The sequence below is a fragment of the Salvelinus fontinalis genome, chromosome 32, assembly GCF_029448725.1.
Source record: "Salvelinus fontinalis isolate EN_2023a chromosome 32, ASM2944872v1, whole genome shotgun sequence".
Classification (NCBI taxonomy): domain Eukaryota; kingdom Metazoa; phylum Chordata; class Actinopteri; order Salmoniformes; family Salmonidae; genus Salvelinus; species Salvelinus fontinalis.
Window position 1 is genome coordinate 23164174 of NC_074696.1, and position 21997 is coordinate 23186170.

The window sequence follows — 21997 nt, forward strand, 5'->3', positions numbered from 1 at the left end:
TGAGAAGCGCGCCCAAAGTAAACTGCCTGTTACTCAGGCCCAGAAGCTAGGATATGCATATAGTTGGTAAATTTGGATAGAAAACACTCTAAAGTTTCCAAAACTGTTAAAATAATGTCTATGTATTACAGAACTGATATAGCAGGTGAAAATCCATCCAGGAAGTGCTATTATTTTTAAATGGGTGTTTTCCATTGAAAGCCTATCCACCATACAAAGGGATATGACCCAGATTGCGTTCCCTATTGCTTCCACTAGCTGTGAACAGTCTTTAGACATTGTTTCAGTTTCTTTTATTCTGAAAAATGAGGGAGAATGACCACTTTCAATGAGTGGACAGTGGAAAGTCCCAGAGCTGTTTGGGGGCGCGCGACCCCAACGATCGTTGTTTTTCTTTTATATTGACGACGCTATTGTTCGGTTTAAATATTATTGACTATTTAGACAAACAACCTGGGGATTGATTATAAACATCGTTTGACATGTTTATACGAACTTTACTGGTACTTTGAGCCAATGGATTACTGAACAAAACGCGCCAACAAAACAGAGGTTTTTGGACATAAAGATGGACTTTATCGAACAAAACGAAAATATATTGTGTAACATGGAGTCTTGTGAGTGCAACCATATGAAGATGATCAAAGTTAAGTGATTAATTTTATTGCTATTTCTGACTTTCGTGACTAATCTACTTGGCTGGAAAATGTTTGTATGGTTTTGTGTGCTGGGCGCTGTCCTCAGATAATCGCATGGTTTACTTTCGCCGTAAAGCCTTTTTGAAATCTGACACAGCGGCTGGATTAACAGGAAGTTAAGCTTTATTTTGATGTATTACACTTGTGATTTTATGAAAGTTAAATATTTATAATAATTTAATTTGAATTTGGCGCTCTGCAATTTCACCAGATGTTGTCGAGGTGTCCCGCTAGCGGCACGCCTTTCCCAAACAGGTTGCCTAGTTCAATAAAAGGTTAAATAAATCAAAATCTATTGGTATCAAGAGACCTTATGTGTGCCAGAAACATTCCCCACACCAGTACACCACTGCCACCAGGATAGATCCATGGACTCATGCCGTTTACCCCAAATCCTGACTCTGCCATCAGCATGACGCAACAGGAACCGGGATTCGTCGGACTAGGCGATCTTTGTCCAGCGTTGGTGATTGTGTGCCCAGTGGAGTTGCTTCTTCTTGTTTTTAGTTGTTAGGAGTGGAACCCGGTGTGGTCGTCTGCTGCAATAGCCCATCAGTGACAAGGTTGGCGAGTTGTGCGTTTACCTAAAACTGTCCACTAAGTGTATATTTGTATAGACTACACCTAATATAGAGTAGAAGATGCATTTTGAATTTCAGAACATTTCACTGAATTCAATTCTGTTTCCATTCATTAAAATTTCTGAATCCTGTTTCCCACTTCAATTCAAATTAAAGAACTCAATTTAATTCTGAATTAAGCACAACCTGTGTGTGTGGGCAGAGCTGCTACAGGGCAGATGGATCAGCTGCAGAGGTGTGACGGATGGCTTCTGATCCTTAAGTGGCTTCCCTCTCCTTCCTACTCTTTCCCTCGCTTTTCTCTCTTTCCCTCTCTTACCTCTTTCTTTCACCCCACCGCCCACTTTTTACCTCCAATTTCTTTACCGCTCCGTCTCTCCATCTCCCTTTAACCCCTATCTCTCCCTATTTTATTACCTTTACAGTATCTCACTCTGTTTTACCTCTCATTCACTCTCAAATCTCTGATATGGTGAGGATGAGCCCAGTCAGCAACCCATTAAGAGGCAGCATACAAAATGGCACCCTATTCCTTACTTGGTGCACTACTTTTTGGTACTATTTGGGATGCAGACAAAGTCTCCAGGTAGAGACCCTCATGTCAAACTTTGATCCAGGCAACGTGATTATATCTGGGGGTCAGATTGGTGGTGGAAGGGGCTTGTGTGGGCAGGATGCATGTCAATTAAGCTGCAGAGCCGTGGGCCTAGAACGAGTCATCGTTGGCGCTACCATGACAACCAGGAATCCTATCCTCATTGCAGGCTGCCCCCCCCCCCCCCCCACACACACACACACCCTGCCCACTCTTTGCTCACTTCAGTGTGAGGTGGAATGTGATTAAACTGATCCCCATGGATCAAAAATGACAAATCACAACCACCACATGTGAAACATAATTGACTTGGCTACAACGCCCACATGTTAGTGAATTCCCGAAACACCAAGCCACAGCGAGGAGGAGGAGCATAGCTTACTCTAACTCAATGAAACAGGGCTCCTGTCAGCATTAGGCCCAAATTAATACAATTGGAGGAGTGTGCCCATGAGGTGCAGGGCACATCTGCAGCAGACGCCTGGCTCGTGACAGGCAGCACCCACTACCTGCTACCCGTCTCAACCTGCTACTAGAAAACCACCAAGCTCCTCATCCCCTGCCTGCCCACCTCCCCCTGCCAGGCAGTAACACATTTAGCTCAGCTCAACAGCCTGCTCTGCCCTTCTGGTGCCTGGGCCTAGCCATGCCCACTATGCCAAACAACTAAGTCCATCTGTGATTGGCATATGTGTGTTCAGTTCAACAATGGAGCACAATGCCTGGTGGGCTGCAGAGCAAATAGTATGGTGGATGGCTTTATTATTGGCTGCATTCCAAATGGCACCCCATCCCCTATATAATGCACTACTTTTGACCAGGGCCAATAGTGCACTATGTATCTGGCACTAAACAGAGACTACACAGTGGCAGAAAACCTGACCACTAACTGACCCTAAATGAAGAAAATCTTTGACTATGTCCAGACTCAGGGAGCATAGCCTTGCTATTGAGAGAGGCCGTCGTGGGCAGACCTGGCCCTCGAGAAAAGACGGGCTATGTACACACTGTCCACAAAATGAGGTGGAAACTAATTTCTAATATTTTTTTGTTGATGCTGTTGTCTTCTCACTTCTGTTTGTTTATTTCACTTGCTTAGGCAATATAAAATGTTTCCAATGCCAATAAAGCCCCAATGAATTGAGAGAGAGAAAGTGAGACTGATGCTGCTGCAGATGAGATAGGAACAGACAGCCACCCCCCACTTCTCTGTCACAGCAAGGGAGGGAGATGAAGGTTGTGTAACTCAAAGAGCTACCTCAGGCACTCTTCCTGTCGTCGGAAAATGAGATATTGCTTTTTCTGCAGCTCTCAGCGGAGACCTCCTGAAGAAGATAGCTACTGTACAGTACGGTCTGTCTGACACATGTTTAGGTCGCACCCTTACAAGAAACCATTGGAGACGCCCATGGGTCTGGAGAAAACAACCAATCACAGACAAGAAAAGATACCAAAAAAAGAAGACCCTACACCCAGTATTCTAGGAAGTACAGTAAGCTCCTGGTTACAGTCATAGGGTGACACACACACTGTGGTAGATGAGATGAGGAAGCCCAGTGACTAGTGTCCTATTACCAACAGTCTATCATCACCAGCAGACTTACAGGCTAGTGCACACTGCTTTGACCTTCCCCACTCCCACAGACACTCACTGGAGCGACTGGCTCCATCAGCCTTAATAGACCAGGAGGTATGGAGAGAGTGTGTGAGGATGAGAAAGAAATAACCACCCAGACTACCCTGTGCTAGACTGCAGTGCTGTGCTGAGTGCTCCGACGCTCTCCGTCAATCCTAGTAGACATGGAGGGAGGGATGGAGAGAGAGAGAATGAGGAGAAAGAAAAAGGAAACCACGCAGACTTCAGTGCTGACTGCACGTCTGAGAGTTTCGCTTCCCAAAAGCCGTGCAGCATGACAAACAAATAATTCAAGCGAATCTCTCGCCGTCTCTCTCTCTGTAGTTACGGGATCAGCTTCCGACTACTAAGCACTCTGTGAGGAAAGGAGGAGGGGAGGCAGCGTGGGAGGATGGGATGGTGCAGCATTCCCTGTTGGGGCTCAGCGCGTCTCGCTCCATTGGGATAGACTGGGAGGGAGGTGGTTGTGGTGTGTATAGGCAAGGTAGTGAATGGACACAACATGCGTTATGCACAAACTGAGACGAACACCCAGTCACAACGTACACGTTTGGTTTCGAACATGTACACACACAGGTTTTGGTGTGGGTTCTTTACAGTGCGGCTGGCCCCACAGGAAACAGTGGGAGGTAGGTAGGTAGGCAGGCAGGCAGTAGACCGGCACGCAGCAAACAGGCGTCCATTGATTGGTGGGAATCTTCCTTGAACAGTACCAGTCAAAAGTTTGGACACACCGACTTATTCAACCGTTTTTCATTATTTTTACTATTTTCTACATTGTAGAATAAGCAGCCAACAAGTGCTCAGCATATGTGGGAACTCCTTCAAGACTGTTGGAAAAGCATTCCAGGTGAAGCTGGTTGAGAGATTGCCAAGAGTGTACAAAGCTGTCATCAAGGCAAAGGGTGGATACTTTGAAGAATCTCAAATATATTTAGATTTGTTTAGCACTTATTTTGGTTACTACATGATTCCATATGTGTAATTTCATAGTTTTGATGTCTTCTATTTATTCTACAATGTAGATAAATAGTCAAAAGTAAGAGAACCTTTAATGAGTAGGTGTGTCAACATTTGACTGGTACTGTATATAAAACTACAGTAGTCAGATTGAGATGTGTTGGTTGGGGGGTTTGTGTGGGTGTGTGTCTGCGTAATGGCGCGGGTGGTGGCAAATGTGAATTCTGAAACTTCCATCGCTATTAGACAAAAATCTGGCCTGTGTAAATAAAGAGACAGACTGCCAAACCAAAACACATGGCCAAGCAGAGCTAAATTATGATTTGTTTCTTTCTCAGTTGCCGATCATGGAAGGTGTGATTATGGTGCTGAAATAGACCCAATGATTCAGACTGGCCCTAGAAAACAGAACTAAATGACATTGTTTGTTAAATGTACATATCAACCAGCAATCAGGAACACATCAAACAGGTATGTGATTCAATGTGTCTTACAAATCACTCACGGAATGTAAAATGTCATAAAATATGTTGTAACAGTGGAATGGGTAAAAATTGATCTAATTGAAATTGATAAAAAGATCAAATAAAACAACACAAATTAAACTAAACGCTAATTAAGTAAAGAAATTAGGGAAAAGAAAATGGAGAAATCAGTCCATGTGATTGGTAATTGAAATGCTACAGCCAGCCCAAGTATGTATGTATATATGTATATATGTATATATGCATGCACACACACACACACACACACACACACACACACACACTCTCTTTCCTTTCTCTGCATAAAACTCCAAAACGGGAAACAAAACAAGCCACACGTCAAAGTTGATCGGGTTAAAATCTCAAGTTCCCCATTGGTTGGTTCTTCTAGGGGCCGTGAACCAAAGCTAGTGTGTGTGTGTGCGTGTGTGTGTGTGTGTGTGTGTGTGTGTGACAGAACGAACATCCAGACTGCAGTTCCACTCAACTGACTCCACGGACTGACAGCCAGCCAAGGCGACCGGGACCGCACGGGGCAGGAAGCCTGTTCCATTAGATTCAGTGTAAAATCTAACTTCACATGCAGTCACACACATACACACGCACAACAAACCACACACAAGCTCTTCGGACCAGCGGAGGTAAGATGAGGGCTGGGAGATTGTCACACGGCTGAGGCTTTCTTTTATGCATTCCGTAATCACATTAATTAAATAGATACTTTAGCCCGAAGTCGCCATGTCTTCTGCACACTTGGCTAAAGCTAAATGCTACATCAACACAGTCATTACCTGAAGCAGGTCGTTTGGAGAAGCCTCTGCCACTCACTCACTGCAGGTCTGAGTCCCAAAGAGCACCTTATTCCCTACAGTATATAGTGCCCTACCTTTGACCAGAGCCCTAGGGGTGGGATATAGGGAATAGGGTGTCATTTCGGACACAGCCTCAGTCACACAACTCCAGAAGACTGTGTGGAGAAATTCAGCACGGAGAAATTCAGCACGGGTGTGTGGTACATTAATATTAGGCTACCCTGGAAAAATACTACGCCTAAGAAACGCTATTAGCGCACACCCCGCTAACTAGCTAGCCATTTCACACCGGTTACACTAACAAGCTGTTCTATCTAAAACAAACCCACACCTTGCATGTTCATTTAACATTTGCTTCAGATAGGTCTACTGTGGATAAACGTTAAAACAGACAGTAGTTTTCTGAGGCAAAAACTGCAGGCTACATGAACTCTATTTCATTCCTAAAATGTCCATTCCCTCATCCCTGGCCCCTTACCATATGACTGTCCATATTAAATTGGTTGCCGTTGTTGTTACAGTTGCTCTATGAGTGACAGCAGCCGAGCTGCTCCCTGTCACCTCTGCTCTCATCAAACACGTTGCTGTGGATGGTGGCAGTTAGCGGCACTCAACCCTGAACGCTCCCTCAACCCCTGGGGAGCAGTCCACCCATTCAGCGCACACACACACACACACACAGTGTACAAGTCATGGGGGGTATATATATTAGCATTAGTGGGTGCTTATATTTGTCCTATTTCACAAAAGTACAGGTGTGTATTATACACGTGTGTGAATTTGAGATATATTTTTTAATTCCCACTCCCTCCGAGACCCTCAGAGTTGAGGGGAGCTGGGCCAGCAGGGTCTGCCATTATCAACAGTGATCCTGGAGCAATTCAAGTGCCTTGCTCAAAGGCACATCGACAGATTATTCACCTTGTCGGCTCGGGTATTCGAACTAGCGAACTTTCGGTTACTGGCCCAATGCTCTAACCGCTAGCCTACATACTGACTACTGTAAAGTATGTATCTCTCCATCCAGATACTATATAGAAGCTAGCTAGTCTGATCTCACATTAAACAAACACTTGACGACTGGCCTTTGTCCTGAAACGCAAACAACAAGTCTTTTGTATAGCTTACATACTCATCCATCAGTCAACACACAGTCATAAGTCATCATTTTTGGCCAAACAGCTGTGGAGCTGCAGCGGTAGCCACAGTAACTTGGCGATGAGGAGGGGAATTCCTGTCAGGGCAGAAGAGAGGGAAGGTGGAGATAGGAGCAACGGGGAAGAGGAAGGAGGGGAGCTGGGCCAGCCAAAACACAGTGGTGGAGTATGGTGACGTCACTAGAAAAAGCTCTGGTACCCTCCAGGGGTTCCGGCTCTCAGCTCTCTCGTTCTTTTTTCTCTCTCAGCTCTTTTTCTTGCTCTCTCTTTTTGGAACAAGAGCGTTCCTCTGAAGTGCCAGAGGCAATGGTGGAAGGAGAGGAAAGGGAGGAGCGGAGGGGGGAGAACAGGAGTTGGGGTGGTAGGCTCTGCCAACTGCCTTCTGCCCAAATTCTAACTCAACAAGGAGGAGATACAGGTGTTGAGTGAGCCAGTAAATTTTTTCCTCCTCTCTCAGATCTGGTAAACAACTCAGACTCTGTTCTTTGTCTTAGCAGCTGTGGTGTTAACTTACTAAATGCACAAAAACATTCTTAAGGTAGGCCTACTTATTTAGAGGGAAATTTAACAGATCGTAGGCCTATAGCAAAACTGGGGATACACAATTAATGTGGCATCTTAAAGGCATCTTTCAAAATGAATCACTCAATTCGTTGTTCAACTAAAACTTAAACAACTTAAAGGCCCTGTATAGCCAAAAACGGGATTTCCTTGTGTTTTATATGTCTGGAACTCTATTGGAGGGATGTGACACCATTCTCCCACAAGAAATTCCATTTGTAGTTTTGTTGACTGTGGTGGAAATCTCTCCAGAATCTCACAAATGTTCAATTGAGTCGAGATCTGGTGACTGAGACGGCCATTGCTTATGGTTTACATCGTTTTCATGCTCATCAAACCATTCAGTGACAACTCGTGCCCTGGCATTGTCATTCTATGAGGGTGTAGCCATGGTAGCCAAAATATTGGCCTGCCCAGCATTTTTATACATTACCCTAAGCATGATGATGTTAATTTATTAATTAAATCAGGAACCACATCTGTGTGGGACCACCTGCGTTCAATATACACTGTAGCCCTCATTTCTCAAGGGTTTCCAATATACCTGTACAGTATATTTCCACACTGAGTTTGGAATAATACTATGAAATTGTGAAAATGATTATAATGCCCTTTTAGTGTTAGAGCAGTTAGAAAAGACCACCTGAATGGAGTTTTGGCCTGCCTATTTGGGCCTGGCTATATAAAGAGGGAACTTCCCTGGGTTTCAGTTTTGGATATGGCTATTAGGGGAAGTCCTGAAGGCTAAAATAACCAGCCAACCTAAACAAGTGGCTTCACTCAATCAGATAAATATTTACCAAGGCCAGGGACAAACACAGGTCAATTCCCAAATGGCACCCTATTCCCTATACAGTGCACTACTTTTGACCAGAGTCGTATGGGCCCTGATCAAAAGAAGTGCACATCTGTACATAGGAATAAGGTGCAATTTGGGATACTGAACTAGTGAGTTACCACACTGTTTTTTGCAATGTCACTGTGAAGTGGTGGTAAATAAATAGGCATTTATGTGTTCTGGTAAATTGTTGCAAAACAAAACCCAAACAGTGAAAACAAACCCAACACTAATTAGGGAAACACTGGGATAATTTGGCAGTAGTGTACTGTGGTAAGTTTAGACAGGAATAAAGGTCTCAGCCTGTAAACAACAAAGAACTACAGTACGAGTCAAAAGTTTGGACACCTACTCATTTAAGGGTTTTTCATTCTTTAAAAAAATATTTGACATTGTAGAATAATAGTGAATACATCAAAACTATGAAATAACACATATGGAATCATGTAGTAACCAAAAGTGTTCAAGAAAATATATTTGAGATTCTTCAAACTAGCCTCCTTTTGCCTTGATGACAGCTTTGCACACTCTTGTCATTCTCTCAACCAGATTCACCTGGAATGCTTTTCCAACAGTCTTGAAGGAGTACCCACATATGCTGAGCACTTGTTGTCTGCTTTTCCTTCACTTTGCGGTCCAACTCATCCCATACCATCTGAAGTGGGTTGAGGTCGGATGATTGTGGAGGCCAGGTCATCTGATGCAGCACTCCATCACTCTCTTAGGTCAAATAGCGCTTACACAGCCTGGAGGTGTGTTGGGTCATTGTCCAGTTGAAAAACAAATGTACCCGCAAAACACCAGTCTCAATGTCAACAGTGAAGAGGCGACTCCGGGATGCTGCCCTTCTAGGCAGAGTTGCAAAGAAAAGCCATATTTCAGACTGGTCAATAAAAAAAAAGATTAAGATGAGCAAAAGAACACAGACACTGGACAGAGGAACTCTGCTTAGAAGGCCAGCATCCTGGAGTCGCCTCTTCACTGTTGACATTGAGACTGGTGTTTTGCAGGTACTATTTAACAAAACTGCCAGATGAGGACTTGTGATGCGTTTGTTTCTCAAACTAGACACTTTAATGTACTTGTCCTCTTGCTTAGTGGTGCACCGAGGCCTCCCACTCCTCTTTCTATTCTGGTTAGAGCCAGTTTCGCGGTGTTCTGTGAAGGGAGTAGTACAGTGTTGTCCCAGATCTTCAGTTTCTAGGCAATTTCTTGCATGGAATAGCCTTCATTTCTCAGAACAAGAATAGACTGACGAGTTTAAGAAGAAAGTGCTTTGTTTCTGGCCATTTTGAGCCTGTAATCGAACCCACAAATGCCGATAATCCAGATACTCAACTAGTCTAAAGGTCAGTTTTGTTGCTTCTTTAAATCAGAACAACAGTGTTCAGTTGTGCTAACATATTTCCAAAAGGGTTTTCTAATGATTAATTAGCCTTTTTTTAAATGATAAACTTGGAGTAGCTAACACAACGTGCCATTGGAACACAGGGGTGATGGTTGCTGATAAATGGGCCTCTATGCCTATATAGATATTTCATTTAAAAAATCTGCCGTCAGCTACAATAGCCATTTACAGCATTAACAATGTCTACACTATATTTCTGATCAATTTTATATTTTAAATGGACAAATTTAGCTTTTCTTTCAAAAACAAGGACATTTCTAAGTGACCCCAAACTTGACCCCGAACGGTAGTGTATATTTTACCTCAATAACCTCGACTAACCGGTGCCCCTCACATTGACTCTGTACCGGTACCCTCTGTATATAGCCTCCCTATTTTACTGCTGCTCTTTAATTATTTGTTACTGTGATTACTTTTTTACTTACCTATTTTTTTACTTAACACTTCATTTTACTTAAATGCTTTGTTGGTTAACTTCTTTGGGACTTGGGGGCAGTATTAAGTAGCTTGGATAAAAAGGTGCCCAGAGTAAACTGCCTGCTACTCAGTCCTAAAAGCTAGAATATGCATATAATTAGTAGATTTGGATAGAAAACACTCTGAAGTTTCTAAAACTGTTTGAATGATGTCTGAGTATAACAGAACTCATATGGCAGGCAAAAACCTGAGAAAGAATCCAACCAGGAAGTGGAAAATCTGAGGTTTGTAGTTTTTCAAGTCATTGCCTATCGAATATACAGTGTCTATGGGGTCATATTGCACTTCCTAAGGCTTCCACTAGATGTGAACAGTCTTTAGAACCTTGTTTTATGCTTCTACTGTGAAGGATGAGGGAATAAGAGCTGATTGAGTCAGGGGTCTGTCAGAGTGCCACGAGCTCAGTCTCGCGCACTCCTGTGAGAGTTAGCTGCGTTCCATTGCATTTCTACAGACAAAGGAATTCTCCGGTTTAAACATTATTGAAGATTTATGATAAAAACATCCTAAAGATTGATTCTATACTTCGTTTGACATGTTTCTACGAACTGTAATATGACTTTTCGTCTGAACTTTCGCCTGGACTTGCCCGTGCCTCCTGAGTTTGGATTTGTGTACTAAACGCGCGAACAAAAAGGAGGTATTTGGACATAAATTATGGACTTTATCGAACAAAACAAACATCTATTGTGGAACTGGGATTCCTGGAAGTGGATTCTGATGAAGATCATCAAAGGTAAGTGAATATTTATAATGCTATTTCTGACTTCTGTTGACTCCACAACATGGCGGGTATCTGTATGGCTTGTTTTGTGTCTGAGCGCCGTACTCCGATTATTGTATGGTGTGCATTTTCCGGATTTTGGGGGGGAAAATCTGACACAGCGGTTGAATTAAGGAGAAGTTTATCTATAATTCCATGCATAACAATTGTATCTTTTAGCAATGTTTATTATGAGTATTTCTGTAAATTGATGTGGCTCTCTGCAAAATTACCGGATGTTTTGGAGGCAAAACATTACTGAACATAACGCGCCAATGTAAACTAAGATTTTTGGATATAAATATGAACTTTATCGAACAAAACATACATGTATTGTGTAACATGAAGTCCTATGAGTGTCATTTGATGAAGATCATCAAAGGTTAGTGATTCATTTTATCTCTATTTCTGCTTTTTGTGACTCCTCTCTTTGGCTGGAAAAATTACTGTTTTTCTGTGACTAGGTGCTGACCTAACATAATTGTTTGGTGTGCTTTCGTCGTAAAGCCTTTTTCAAATCGGACACTGTGGCTGGATTTACAACAAGTGTATCTTTAAAATGGTGTCAAATACTTGTATGTTTGAGGAATTTTAATTATGGGATTTCTGTTGTTTTGAATTTGGCGCCCTGCAATTTCACTGGCTGTTGTTGAGGTGGGACGCTAGCGTCCCGAATATCCCAGCGAGGTTAAGGGCTTGTAAGTAAGCATTTCACTGTAAGGTCCACATCTGTTGTATTCGGCGCATGTGACAAATAAAATTTGAATTGAACTCTGGGACTTCCTTTCCTGTGGCAGTCCTCATGAGAGCCAGTTTCATCATAGCGCTTGATGGTTTTTGCGACGGCACTTGAAGAAACTTTCAGAAAAGTTCTTTACATTTTCCGGATTGACTGACCTTCATGTCGTATATAATGATGGACTGTCGTTTCTCTTTGCTTATTTGAGCTGTTCTTGCCATAATATGGACTTGGTATTTTACCATATAGGGCTATATTCTATATACCACCCCTACCTTGTCACAACACAACTGATTGGCTCAAATGCATTAAAAGGAAAGCAATTCCACAAATTATTTTTTAACAAGTCACACCTGTTAATTGAAATGCAATCCAGGTGACTACCTCATGAAGGTGGTTGAGAGAATGCCAAGAGTGTGCAAAGCTGTCATCAAGGCAAAGGGTGGCTACTTTGAAGAATCTCAAATCTCAAATATATTTTTATTTAACACTTTTTGGTTACTTTATGATTCCACATTGTTGTTTTGATGTCTTCACTATTATTCTACAATGTAGAAAATAGTAAAAAATAAAGAAACCCTGGAATGAGTAGGTGTGTCAAACTTCTCACTGGTACTGTGCGTGTGCATCCATGAGTGTGTTAATGGACGATTAAGAGTGTGCATGTGTGTGTTTGTATTAATGGAATGTTCATGGCAGGATACGAACATCTGAGTTAATGTATGTGTGTGTGTAATATTCATAGGGTTACATTTTACAACTCACACAGTTACACACACAAACATGAAATTACAAGAATTCCTCTGATTTAAAGCAATTGCTTCGATCAAACCCCCTGCCTCCCATCCACAGTGACAAAATGACAGATGAACAACGACTGTATTGAAGAAGCCTGCCTCTTCTTTAATAACATTCCCTATGAGAGGCATTTATATCAGTCTTTTCTCTAGACCGCAGCATAATGTTTGTGTCAAATATGGTTGCGATCAGAACCGCAGGAATGGGACAGAAAGGCCTCGTTCAAATGCTCCTTTATGCATCTGAAATGAACTGCTCGGCCAAGACCTTTATCAAAGATAATGTCAGCCTGTCTTTTGAACAACTGAGTGCACAGAAAATAAAATGTTCTTCACTTATTATAGCTAAATATGAAAGATAAGGAAGACACGAGGAGTGTCAAAAATGTGCACTATTAAGCTTGTTACTGTTGCAAAATGGCATAAAATCAGTGGAATCTGACACCAGTCCACAGAAAGAAAGGAGGGTCTCAGTAGGCTGAGAGGAGAGAGGCACTGCTTGCTAGCTACCTTGATGTTATTGCTGCTGCCATGCCTCTGCCTCACGTTGTTACTCTGTGCCAATCACGACAGGCAGGAGGTAACATTACATAATCACACCCAGTGGAACACCGCTGACAGAGGAGAGCCTTCTCTCTACCCTCCCCCCACTCTCGCCATCTCTCCCACTCCTCACTCTTTCCATCTCTCTCCCCCTCCCCACTCTCTCCTCCTCTCTCCTTTTTTCCCTTCCATCTATTTTGCACCTGTTTAAAAGCATAACAAAAGACATCCACTGAACATCAGGTTAATGTCGTGTATCAGACCACTGTTACAGAGTATTACTGCACCCAGATGGTAAAGAGATTGAAACAATCCTGTAAGCTTGTTTTCCCCACCATTTAATTTCATTATGGTGAATGGTGGGCCCTGATCAAAAGTAGTGCACTATAAAGGGAATAGGGTGCCATTTGAGATGGTGTCCTTGTACCTCTAGCAGAGGTAGTAGGATGATTATGTCATTAAAATACCTTGATGAAATAAAGCAGGGAGACCATGGCTATGTGGAACAAAACACTGAGGGAGGGAGATCTCTTTCTCTCTCACACACACACACAAATAAATGTGCAACCCTACGCGCATAGAAACACAAACATGACTGTGCGCATGCACCACAAACAGACACACATGCACAAACACACATCACCCTATTGCTGTCATAGGGACTAGCTAATATTAAACCATGCATAGCAGGGATTGTGTCTGAATGAGCTGATGAGCTCATGGTGGGTGGAAGAGTCAGTCAAGACCACCTCCTCTCACACATATGCGCGAGCACACACACACACACACACACGCAGCTCTCATCTGTGGGACTTGGCTGTCTGTTATGTAATCAACCCCCATCCAGCAGCTCATCCTGCTGGGTTCACCTCGTCCTCCTTGGTCCTACGTCACTCTGCCCATGAAGAAACACCACAAACATGTGCAGTAAGTAAGCCCTGCTTAAGGACTCACTCACTGATTGGACTGACTGAGGAGTGGAGTTAGCATTTAGCCTTGTTAGCCCCTGATCAACCATCCTGCCAATGTCAAGGCCAACAGACAGAGAGTAGCCTGCATTTACATTTTTTACATTCAAATGTAACCTTTATTTTACTAGGCAAGTCAGTAAAAAACAAATTCTTACTTACAATGAAGGCCTACTGGGGAACAGTGGGTTAACTGCCTTGTTCAGAGGCAGAAGGATAGATTTTTACCTTGTCAGCTCGGGTATTCGATCCAGCAACCTTTCGGTAACTGGCCAAACGCTCTAACTACTAGGCTACCTGCATCATCTGGTTGGGCACATATAATGACCAAAAAACATATCCCCACTAGGGTATTTTTCTTATTATACACTCTTAAAGACACAGGCACTCTTTAAGATGTTACACATCATCCATAACATACCATCCTCCAACCTTGATACGTATTATTTTACAGTAAAGGTAAAACAAATTCAAAAAGGATCAGGGAAAAGGGAGGCCTCAATCCCAACTCCACCTGGACAGGATATGACATAAACAGTTCACAGTGCCACACAAAAACACCACAAAGTAGCAGCAGCACTCTTAATGGTCAAAGAAGTTAGATGAAAGGAGAGAGAGATAACGAAAGGAGGTGAAGAGAGGAGTCAATCAGAACCATGGCTACAGTAGAGGAGGTAAAGAAAGAGGGGATCAATGAGGATAGTGAAGGACCGATAATCGGCCGAGCCGATATATCGGGCCGATATTTGCCTTTTCTATTTAGCCCTTCTCTGTTGGCTTTGCCGATAGTCCCTTTACATAGCAAAACTGTTGGTACTGTATGCCACGAGCACTGCAGAATGCAGAGGAATGTCTAGCTAGGAAAATCAGCAGCAAGCTAGCTGTGACTGGAAATATTAGTTTAGTTAATTCACTAATAATAAAGCTTGTGTCGACGTGCCCGGACATGCATGCAATAAACAAGCTAGCTAAGCAGACAGCTATGTGCCCTGTTAGTAAAGATTATTATAACTAACCCTTTCATCTGTGGTGCTAGCTAGATTAGCTACTATGCTAGCTACTGTAGCTGGCTAGATAAACACCCCTGCTAAGATATAAGGAGATAATAGCCAACGTAGCTAGCCAACATTAGCTGGTTATCCTTTTGAACATGTACCATTCTTGGCAACGAGCCATCTGACTTGGGGTGTAAGGTTAGCTATTTACTGGTGTGCTGATCTGACCAGCCACAATCGTAAATTGACAGTTGATAGTCAGATTAGATGATTGTTGTAATAGGGAAAGGAGGAAGTGTTTTAAACTGCCTAAATAAAGGTTGGAAATAGGTTTAGCAACCTAAGAATCTTCCTGCAGGTTTAGGGGCCAAGAAAGCTGTAGATCAGCGCGAGCGAGTGTGCATTCTCACTTCACAAACTATGGACAGACTTGAGTCACAGACAGAACATGCATAGTTTTTTCAGCTTTTTTTCTACCCTCAGTGTCCTTGTTAAATATTATTCACATGTATGGATTGGTTGCAAATGTCATTGCCATTGAGCTAGTTCTCATAGTAGCAGTAAACAGCAGCAAGTGATATGAGCGATGGGGAGATATGTAACAGTAGGATCAAGTTACAATACGCCCATTTCTTGACAGATAGCTGAACTAGCCATTTGAGTCACTTGTTAAATCCACTTCAAATCAATGACGATGAAGGGGAGGAGACAGGTTAAAGAAGGATTTTTAAGCAAACTCAATATTAAGAAGGTGTTCTTAATGTTGTGTACACTCTGTGTAAGTCCCAAATGGAAGGAAAACAAGCTCAATAACTCAATGCATGCACACACTCTTACTGACTACACAGTCACCTGTTTTGTGAGTAGGCCTATGTCATCTTAATTCATCCAGTTTATCAAGAGATTTACCATTCAAATAAGTATTCAAGTATTACAATGATGTTGCTTTGTAGTTAAATTTGCAAAAATATATATATATCTTGTTTGAGAAAAAAATGTATGCATAAATCTCTGGGAACATTTGTCATAAAAATGTACAAATATAATGCTTTTGAATATCGGTCTAAAATATCAGCCATCGGCCTCCTTCACCCCCAAAAATCAATATCGGCCCTAAAAAATCCATATTTCCACCATGAAAACCATTGATACATTAGGAGGTAAAGAAAGAGGGGATCAATGAAAAACATGGATACAGTAGAGGAGAAAACTGAAACTCAACAAGCTCTATATGAGTATATAATGCTGTTGCAATAACACGCAACCATAAATCAACGCACGCACGCACGCACGCACAAACACATCACAATACCTGTGCAAGAGAACTCTGTTCTGTTGTGTAGTCTGAAGTCTGTCTTCTCTTCTCGTCTTTCCTTCGAGTCAGACAGCATGTAGCTTACAGGGGAACACCTGACCTAACATTCCCCACACAGTCGGTCAGTCAGACATGCTCCTCCCGAACAATAACCGGCTGACATTCCTTCTTGCCCCCTCCTCAACTCCTGAAATGCCACAGCGGAACAGAGCGGAAGGCAGAGAGCCTCCGTCTGGTCAAAGTCTGTCTGTCTGTCTGAGAACTCACTCACTCAAAACTCCACTGAGTGAGACAAGCGTCTGAGCGTTCTCTTTACACTTCTGCCTGCCTCCCCTTTTGCTGGAGCGGCAGCTAGCATGCAGCCAAGCTTCCCTTCCTTCTCTCTCTTTCTGCCTTCCCTTTTTTTCATACCCCTCTCGTCCAGTTTTTTTAATCCCTGCTCTAAATCAGGGAAAGCCCTGGCTGCCACTGTGCTGACTTCCCCTACCAAAGCGTCAGCTCTCTCGCTCGCTCGCTCACTCAAATCAAATCTTATTTGTCACATGCTTCATAAAACAACAGGTGCAGACGAAATGCTTACTTACGGGCCCTTCCCAACAACTCAGAGAGAGAAAAATAGAATAATTGAAAATAAAACACGTAATAATAAAATAAGTAATAAATACACGATAACTTGGCTATATCTCTCTCAAAACAATCTAACCAAAGCAGGATGCAGGGGTAAAAAAAAAAAGATCTGGTGCCTAATTCCGCTTCACACAAATACAGACACACATAGGCGTAATGCACCCATTATTTTAGAGGGGGCATGAAGTATGTGAGATTGGGGGAGGGGTGGAAATTGGAGAATTTACCATTTTTCAAACACCCAAAACAGCTTTTTTCCTGCAATCTTGAGCCATAGTCATTATGTTCAATTGTAATTTTAATGAGGGTGTCAGACTGACTGTTGTTAATCTCACATACTGACTGTTGTTAATCACACAACAGACTGCACTAAAATGCCTAGGATGTTACATCCACATTACAACACAGTACATGGGATGATAATCCCCAAAAATTGGAAAGCTGCCACGGTCATCCCCCTCTTCAAAGGGGGAGACACTCTAGACCCAAACTGTTAGACCTATATCCATCCTACCCTGCCTTTCTAAGGTCTTCGAAAGCCAAGTTAACAAACAGATCACCGACCATTTCAGATCCCACCGTTCCTTCTCCGCTATGCAATCTGGTTTCCCAGCTGGTCATGGGTGCACCTCAGGCACGCTTAAAGTCCTAAATGATATCACAACCGCCATCGATAAAAGACATTACTGTGCAACCGTAGTCATCGACCTGGCCAAGTCTTTTGACTCTGTCAATCACTGCATTCTTATCGGCAGACTTAACAGCCTTGGTGTCTCAAATGACTGCCTCGCCTGCTTCACCAACTACTTCTCAGATATAGTTCAGTGTGTCAAATCGGAGGGCCTGTTGTCCGGACCTCTGGCAGTCTCTATGGGGGTGGCACAGGGTTCAATTCTCGGGCCGACTCTTTTCTCTGTATACATCAATGATGTCGCTCTTGCTGCTGGTGATTCTCTGATCCACCTCTACGCAGACGACACCATTCTGTATACTTCTGGCCCTTCTTTGGGACACTGTGTTAACTAACCTCCAGACGAGCTTCAATGCCATAACTCTCCTTCCGTGGCCTCCAACTGCTCTTAAATGCAAGTAAAACTAAATGCATGCTCTTCAAACGATCGCTGCCCGCACCTGCTCGCCGTCTAGCATCACTACTCTGGACGGTTCTGACTTCGAATATGTGGACAACTACAAATACCTAGGTGTCTGGTTAGACTGTAAACTCTCCTTCCAGACTCACATTAAGCATCTCCAATCCAAAATTAAATCTAGAATCAACTTCCTATTTCGCAACAAAGCATCTTTCACTCATACAGACAAACATACCCTCGTAAAACTGACAATCCTACCGATCCTTGACTTTGGCGATGTCATTTACAAAATAGCTTCCAACACTCTACTCAGCAAATTGGATGCAGTCTATCACAGTGCCATCCGATTTGTCACCAAAGCCCCATATACTACCCACCACTGCAACCTGTATGCTCTCGTTGGCTGGCCCTCGCTTCATATTCGTCGCCAAACCCACTGGCTCCAGGTCATCTATAAGTCTTTGCTAGGTAAAGCCCCGCCTTATCTCAGCTCACTGGTCACCATAGCAGCACCCACCCGTAGCACGCGCTCCAGCAGGTACTCCACTGATCACCCCCAAAGCCAATTCCTCATTGGCCGCCTTTCCTTCCAGTTCTCTGCTGCCAATGACTGGAACGACTGCAAAAATCACTGAAGCTGGAGACGCATATCACCCTCACTAACACTAGCATCAGCTGTCAGAGCGGCTTACAGATCATTGCACCTGTGCATAGTCCATCTGTAAATAGCCCACCCAACTACCTCATCCCCATATTGTTATTTATTGTTTTGCTCCTTTGCACCCAAGTATCTCTACTTGCACATTCATATTCTGCACATCTATCACTCCAGTCTTTAATTGCTAAATTGTAATTATTTCGCCACTATGGCCTATTTATTGCCTTACCTCCCTAATCTTACCTCATTTGCACACCCTGTATGTAGACTTTTCTATTGTGTTATTGACTGTACGTTTGTTTATTCCATGTGTAACTCTGTGTTGATGTTTGTGTCGCACTGCTTTTTTTTTTTATCTTGGCCAGGTCACAGTTGTAAATGAGAACTTGTTCTCAACTGGCCTACCTGGTTAAATAAAGGTGAAATAAAAAAATAATTAACACACATCATCAATACAGGCACATATCATGGCATCATAATTAATACACAAATATCATGATATTATCATAAAATGCCAGATTACATTTAAACCACGTATGTTCTGTATATCTAAGCATACCTCTTGAACTGTATGTATCCTCGACTGGTGGTTCTTTTTTTTAAAGAAACTAAATATCCTTCTCTGTGTCTCTAGTAAAATCTTGGGGGAAAAATATGTCTTATTCAGTACATTTAGTAATTGCTTGCTTTTCTAAAATCTATCAACCTTGCCAGCAAGCATGCAAGCTAAGATAGTTAGACAAACGACTCGAACTCCATTGATACCCTGAATTGGCTTGGTAGCTAGTTATGAGGTTGGGAGACTGGGAACCTATCTAGCTGGTTAGCTAAAGCCAACTTCATAAAATGGCTGTTGCTAGTGTTACAGAGAAACAACAACATGTTCATTATATTAATCAAGAAGGAATCAATAGGCTACATATCTTGAGCAAATGAATTTACAAACATACCTCCTGCGAGTCCTGCCTATCACCGGCAGCTAAAGTCAAATCAAACAATGTGTGTATTTTCTCCGTGGTGCATCTTGAAAGGAACCCCTTACTAAGGAGAATAAGAGGGGGGGGGGGGGGTTCCAGTCACTGTGCCCCCTCCTCAAAATACAGCTGACAGATATGATTATGAATAATCATGATAAAACGTGGGCATAAAAATTAAGTGTAGTAATTAAATGAACGTCTTAAAAATAAAATAAAAACTTGACAAATCTGAGGGGGTGTACCCTTGTGACCCATATGGGCATGACGCCTCTGCACACACACACACACACTGCTCAACAGCAGAGCAGATTAGCCGCTAACCCACTTGTGGTTCACAACAACATCCCATGGCCCCACAGCAGCTTTGAATACACATCGATCTGTCCTGTGCATTGATCCTATCTGCTGCTGGACCACGAGTTCTTGCTTTGCTCCTGCCGAAGAGGACATCCGTAGCTAATACACAAACAGGGACTAATGAGTGAAGCTAACACACACATACACACATAGCAGGACGGAAATAGACACAGAGAAACAGACACACACACAAACACACATTCTCACATACAAACAGACACACACACACACACATAAAAAGAGAAACATGCACACACACGCGCTCTCTCACACACGCACAGTATACACACACTCTCTCTCACACACACACACACACACACACACACACACACACACACACACACACACACACACACACACACACACACACACACACACACACACACACACACACACACACACACACACACACACACACAGAGAAAGACATAGAGAAACAGACACACACAAACACACATTCCTACATAGAAACAGACACACACAAACACACTCCCACATAAAAAGAGAAACAGGGAAAAGTGCACACACACACGCTCTCTCCCTCTCGCTCTCTCACACACACAGTATACACTCTCCTTATTTCTCTCCCACTATTTCACACACACATACACTCTTCCTCTCTCTCTCTCCCACTATTTCACACACACATACACTCTTCCTCTCTCTCTCTCTCACACACACACACACACACACACACACACACACACACACACACACACACACACACACACACACACACACACACACACACACACACACACACACACACACACACACACACACACACACACACACACACACACACACACACACACACACACACACACACACACACACACACCAGGAAGTCTCAGCAGAGGGATTGCTGCACATTGTGTGCTGTGTACTTGCTGCTTGGTCTCGGCTGTGTTGTTCTCTCTGCAAGCTAGTGCTACAGCAGCCTCTCTCTCTGTCTGTCTGTCTGTCAGTCACCTGGTTACAGAGTGACTCCACCAACACACTCCTGAGACCCACCCCAGTTAGTCATTGGCGCACCCACACACGTGCAAACTCACTCACAAAAACTGGGAGAGACACAGTTGATTTTTTATAGCTCTTTGTATATATATATATATTTTTTATAAGGAACACCTGAGGGAGCATTGAGTCACAGCCCAGCAGTTTCATTGCGGAATTTGTAGTCATAAACACACACACACCATGTGAGAGCACACACACTCTCACTCTCTATAAAATAAACTACGTATAGTCTAGTTCATGATAATATCCAGGGCCTCTAAAACAGAATTTATGCTTTGTTTAGAAACACAATCCTGTTTCAGTGGGATCTACAGTATCTCGAAAAAACAATCATACAATTTAAGCACCTTCTCTCAGCCTCGACAGACAGACAGACAGACAGACAGACAGACAGACAGACAGACAGACAACACAAGTCGGTTTGGGACAGTCGCAGGGAGCTTTGAAATCCCCAGACAGTCAGAGTCTCTCTCTCCTGAGTATGCGAGTGAGGCGTAGTGAGCTCAGAAACCACCTCCCCTCGCCATTTTTCCCCATGGCAACAGCTGCTAAAGGAAGACGGCCCACATGTTACACAACCAGCAGGCAGTCAACCCCCTCCTCCTTCATCCCCCCTTCCCCCTCCTCCATCCCCCTTACTCATACAGCTATTTCTATTGCATCCTTAAGAGCTCAACAAAGGCTACGCAAACGGAGCAGACACAGCCGCACAAATGTACGTAGAACTATGTAGAGCAACACAAACGGACCTCAGTCAGCTCTGTTGGCATAGACCCCTTCAACTCTTTTTACAGTAGACCCCCCCCCTAGTCTCTGTGTATTTCTCCAACACCTCATCTCCTACTCGCTCTCTTTCACACCCTCAATATCCTGGGCCTTGGTCAACATTTTTCACATTTTCTTTGGGAGTCCCAAATGGCATCTTATTCCCTATATAGT

General features: G+C 43.1%; 1 protein-coding gene across 8 annotated transcripts in view; it reads right to left on the minus strand.

The window, feature by feature from the left end:
* Nucleotides 1-21997, minus strand: part of LOC129830941 (zinc finger protein 40-like) — a 74025-nt gene that overhangs the window by 31784 nt on the left and 20244 nt on the right. The window contains exon 1 of one of the 8 annotated variants that reach the window (XM_055893796.1): nucleotides 16326-20769. The exons of the other annotated variants lie outside the window; for them this stretch is intronic. Within the exon in view, the coding sequence (XP_055749771.1) occupies nucleotides 16326-16404 (79 nt within the window). The 5' untranslated portion in view covers nucleotides 16405-20769. Of the gene's footprint in view, nucleotides 1-16325; nucleotides 20770-21997 lie in introns of those variants that run through there. 8 annotated transcript variants of the gene reach the window in all.